The 5,217-nt window shown below is 30.4% G+C and overlaps 1 protein-coding gene across 1 annotated transcript; it reads left to right on the top strand.

Annotated features, from left to right (window-relative positions):
• Window positions 1-306: 306 nt before the first annotated feature.
• Window positions 307-4,914, top strand: LOC111083455 (microtubule-associated serine/threonine-protein kinase 3-like). Its single transcript, XM_022379995.1, has 6 exons — window positions 307-382; window positions 1,861-1,928; window positions 2,413-2,498; window positions 2,786-2,960; window positions 4,350-4,522; window positions 4,836-4,914. The coding sequence occupies exons 1-6, from the start codon at window positions 307-309 to the stop codon at window positions 4,912-4,914; spliced, it is 657 nt and encodes a 218-aa protein (XP_022235703.1).
• The last annotated feature ends 303 nt before the right edge of the window (window positions 4,915-5,217 follow it).

Below are 5,217 nucleotides of genomic sequence, written 5' to 3'. Positions count from 1 at the left end.
TAGAGTATGACAGGAACAGGTGAAGGCTATTATCAAGACGTGTTGGTTGTTAGAGTATGACAGGAACAGATGAAGGCTATTATCAAGACGTGTTGGTTGTTAGAGTATGACAGGAACAGGTGAAGGCTATTATCAAGACGTGTTGGTTGTTAGAGTATGACAGGAACAAGTGAAGGCTATTATCAAGACGTGTTGGTTGGTAGAGTATGACAGGAACAGGTGAAGGCTATTATCAAGACGTGTTGGTTGTTAAAGTATGATAGGAACAGGTGAAGGCTATTATCAAGACGTATTGGTTGTTAGAGTATGACAGGAAAAGGTGAAGGCTATTATCAAGACGTGTTGATTGTTAAGAGTATGACAGGAAAAGGTGACATAGACTGTAATGACATGGCAATGTTCGAGTATCATTTTAATTAACAAACTCAATCTCTGAAGTATTGTGTGAAACTCAATCTACGTTTGTATTGTGTGAAACTCTTTAGTGGAAGTATAATCCAGACAGTATATTGTATAAAATACTTCAACTGTTTGATCATTGTTCAATAAACAAAAGAAAATTATGTAAACTTGGCTTTTATGTAATATATATATATATAAGATTTCTCACATAAACATGGTTCCAGGAATAAAATGATCCCATTCATGCCATCATATAAGACTTCAGTATTGTATTTAATTCAGGGTGGTTATGTTCTAGTTGGACAGTATTATTTGTAGAATTATATTTTCTTACAACATGAATGTTTTTATCAATCAGTTATATCTATCTGTCCATATGTAATGACCCTAAGGGGCTTGACATCATATTGGGCAGAAGATAAGTATAATAATACATTATTAAAATATTGGTTGGCTATATTTGTAAATGATGCTAGTAATGAATAGTAATAAATTAATCGTGTCATTATTGAGAACATAATGTTATTTGACTTTTTTTTTATTTGTTGCATAACCAATCAGTATTGGAATGTAATATATACAGTTGTAGTCAATAAAACTGTGATATAGTTCAAACTGCATTTGATAAATAGTGGTAAAAGAACCTTCAGAATTCGTAAATAAGATATAAAAAATTGAGTCGGCCATATTGAGCCTCGGTTTACAAACGAAACTAAACGTTAAAATGTTACAGTTAATTGTAAGGGAAATTAATTGTTTATCTACAAGATCTTATCAAGTAAGATTTTTAAGAACCTTGTCTGGTTAAATTGTTTGGTGTTTTTGTTACAGTTTTTAATGGTGTTTGCATTTTTACCTTTTGGGAGATTATAAAACAAAAAGTAAGTTTACTTCCCCATTGGCAGGTAATAACATATTAATTTGTTACAAGTTTACTTCCCCATTGGCAGGTAATAACATGAATTTGTTATAAGTTTACTTCTCCATTGGCAGATAATAACATGAATTTGTTATAAGTTTACTTCCCCATTGGCTGGTAATAACATGAATTTGTTATAAGTTTACTTCCCCATTGGCTGGTAATAACATGAATTTGTTATAAGTTTACTTCCCCATTAGCAGATAATGAAATATTAATTTGTTATAAGTTTACTTCTCCATTGGCAGATAATAAAATATTAATTTGTTATAAGTTTACTTCCCCATTGGCAGGTAATAAATTATTAATTTGTGAATAAAACATGTTTCTTTGGTTTATTAATATTTAAGACCTGAAGTAGTTAATATACACATTAAAACCTTGTCAGAATTATCACAGATCTAGTTGTCTATTTTAATGACAGTGCAGAAGGTAATTTTAAAATTTGAACTAATTCAGGTTAATACATTCTAGTAACAGATACAGAGTCATAGTAACCCCACACTGGCTTAATATAATTCATCATATTAAACTTCTAGATTTTACAAGTGAACTTATGACTGGAGACCCTGAACCACCAGATAAGACTGTAGAGAAAGATCAAGAGGTGAATATGCCATTTACCACACACACTTTTTAAATGATATTTCATGGTGAGAACACTAGTTGTAAGTGTTAAATTCTGACCCTTTATGGTAATATATTTCATTGTCTTGGATTTGAACCCGAGACTTATCAGGCCAGGTGAGTGTTCTACGAACTCAGATAAAGGGTTAACTCAAAGTGAGCCTTTTTTAACGACTCAAGCTTCACACCAAACCCATATTGTTTTTAGCTCTACATAATAAATAGTATGTTTAAAAAATCAATTTGAATTACATGAAACGCCTAATATAGACCTAAGCCTACTGTATAAGCTGAACAAGAAAATTATCATAATGTTTATAATAAGATTTAAAATTATTTTTGTAATCTCTTGTCTCTTTATTAAACTCTTTGTGTGTTGTAGCTAAAATTAGTGTTTTTACCTATAATTTCATTTTCTTTTGGGTTCAATGAACTTCAATATATTTTGTTTTTTACTTAAGCAGCCCCCAGTGCCAGATAAACAAAGAACAAAACCCCCTTCTGAAGAGGACTTTGAAATGATAAAATTAATCAGTAATGGAGCTTATGGGTATGCTGTTATTTTTTTAAGACAAGATTTTTTTAGGTCGTAGAATAATTCATGTATATAGTCTGTATTATTGTTTTAGAGAAGTAGAATAAACATAATTTTAATCATATTATTTTTATTTTTTAAAAAAAGGAGAGCAGATGAACTGAGTTTCTTTGGATAAAATCTTGCATATAAATATGGTAGAGACAAACTATATATTCTTATCAAGCCTTTTGTTTCTTGCTTATATAATTCAACTCCTGTGATTCTTTAAAAGTTCTCTGTTTGTCTTTTCAACCCACCAGCGCTGTTTACCTCGTGCGTCATAAGGAATCTCGAGAGAGATTTGCGATGAAGAAAATCAACAAACAAAATCTTGTCCTACGTAACCAGGTAGAACAAGCCTTTGCTGAACGAGACATTATGAGTTTTACTGATAATCCATTTGTCGTTGGCATGTTTTGTACGTTTGAGACTAAGGTACGTGAGCGAAAAAATTTGGTTATTGTATTCACGTACTTTTATATTATAGATATATTTATTACATCTCAAAAACACCACATACATCCAGTTATTTATTAATTATTTATTTTTCCACTATCTGTTTAGAAACTAGTCCAAGGAAGAATTTCCAGCTCTGTAGTAACTGTTTGAAAAAAAAAAGTGTTACAAGTTAATAAAGTATTTAGTTAAGATATGTTCATTATTGTTAACTTCAAGCAGCTTTGGTACATTTTTGTTTCAGTTCAAATATTAGGTTCAGTATGATTGTTTCGTAAAACAATTGTTTTTTTAAGTTATTCATTTTCCATTTTTGTTTGAGAGCCACCATGCTGAATTATTAGAAAACAACTAGTAATTCAAAGTGTTTTTACTCCTTTTGTTAATGAGAATAGGTGTTATTTTATTTATTTGTGCAAGCATCAAATTTTAGTGTTCTTGATTTCATATCTATCAATGAAGTAGCAGTGAAATATCTTTTGATTCGTTCCTTATTTTATTTTATTAAATGTTCTGGAGGTGTGGCTGCTGGCCTTATGGGTAAAGCTCTAGATTTCAAATCTAATAAGCTGGTTTGAAATCTGTACAACATCATAAAATATTTAAATTGAGGGTGCATTATAAAAATGACAGTCAGTTACTTACTGTAGGTAGTAGGGTGCTGCTGACTGGTAACCAGTGGCACAGCGGTATGCCTGCGGAATTATACTGCTACAAACCGGGTTTCAATACCCGTACTGGGCAGAGCACAGATAGCCCTTTGTGTAGCTTTGTGCTTGATAACAAACAACAACTGTTGAGTAGTTCAAAATTAGGAACAGTGACTGATAGCCTTAGTAGCTTTACCATAAATGTCTTGAAAATAAAAATATTCTGAACAAACCTGAAAGGTTACATTTTAAAATGCAATGCTTACACAACTGTTAGTGAATCGAGATAAAATTTCTCTATTTTTAGAAAACTTTGAAAATATGTAACTGTTCTATTTCAATTATATGTTTCAGCTTCTTTAAATAAGTCAGATATTTAACCTTTACAGGGTTTGTTAAACACATGTAAAAGTTTATTATAGAAAGTATCTTTAATACCTTTTTAGTATTAACATCGTCTGTTGTTATTGTCTATTAGACTAGAATGTAAAAGAGGATTAGCAAAAGATTAAGAACTTAACCAAACCAATTACTTTTTGAGCAGAAATGTTACTCAAAAATATGACGAATAATCGCATCTTTATGATATATGAATAAGTTTAATTATAGTGAGAAACTTTAAAATGTTTAGTAGTTTGAAGAGAAACAATTCTTGTTTGGATTATGTTGTATCTGTTAACTTGTACTTACATAATTAATTTTGTTTGTGTCACTATAGAAACATCTATGTATGGTGATGGAATATGTGGAGGGTGGTGATTGTGCTACGTTATTAAAGAACATGGGACCTCTGCCCCTAGACATGGCACGTTTTTACTTTGCAGAGACAGTGCTAGCCGTGGAATACTTACACAGCTACGGAATTGTCCATAGAGACCTTAAGCCTGACAAGTATATAATCATTATTTGAAATATTGCAGAAATACATAACACGAAACACTTTGATCATGGTGTAAAAACTGATATAGAGCTACAAAATGAAAGAGAATTGTGGGAAAAAAAACTATTAGTAAATTTAGAGAAAATAATTAATTCAGCTTTTCTGTGTGCTTACGCTTGCGTTAATTGTTGAGGAACAAACAATAATATCTTTATATTTCTAACCTGATTATATGTATATCTATATTGTTAGACACAAAGAACTGGAGACGTTATTAATACACAATCGGTTAAAAATAATGTATTTCTTCTTTCCTTTCTCCAGCCTTCTGATCACTGCTATGGGTCACATTAAACTCACAGATTTTGGTCTCTCAAAAATTGGACTAATGAATTGTGAGTAAATATATGTTATATATTTTATATGTAAGTGTTTTGTTTTTCAAATGATTACAAGCTCAACATATTAATATTTATTTGTATTTCTGTTTCTTTAAGTCTGATTATGTTGAATGTACTTGGATTTTTTTTTGGCCTAAACTTATTTCCTTAATGTAAATATCAGCCGTACTGTTAATTATTTGTTTTAGCTAACTTTAGTCCTGAAAGTTTTCACTAAACAAAACCTAGTGTAAGATAATTCTTTTACTAAAAGTATATAATCATAACAAAAATATAGAATGATAACAAATAAATTATACATTATT

The sequence above is a fragment of the Limulus polyphemus genome, unplaced genomic scaffold (assembly GCF_000517525.1).
Source record: "Limulus polyphemus unplaced genomic scaffold, Limulus_polyphemus-2.1.2 Scaffold9615, whole genome shotgun sequence".
Lineage (NCBI taxonomy): Eukaryota > Metazoa > Arthropoda > Merostomata > Xiphosura > Limulidae > Limulus > Limulus polyphemus.
Note: the sequence above shows the minus strand (reverse complement) of the source record. Positions and strands in the feature narration are given on the sequence as shown.

Bases quoted from the DNA above. Each gene is read 5' to 3' on its own strand.
- LOC111083455 (XM_022379995.1), top strand. From the start codon at position 307: ATGACAGGAAAAGGTGAAGGCTATTATCAAGACGTGTTGATTGTTAAG. The intron at 2,499-2,785 runs GTATGCTGTTAT...TCAACCCACCAG, and splicing joins ATCAGTAATGGAGCTTATGG to CGCTGTTTACCTCGTGCGTC. The intron at 4,523-4,835 runs GTATATAATCAT...TCCTTTCTCCAG, and splicing joins AGAGACCTTAAGCCTGACAA to CCTTCTGATCACTGCTATGG.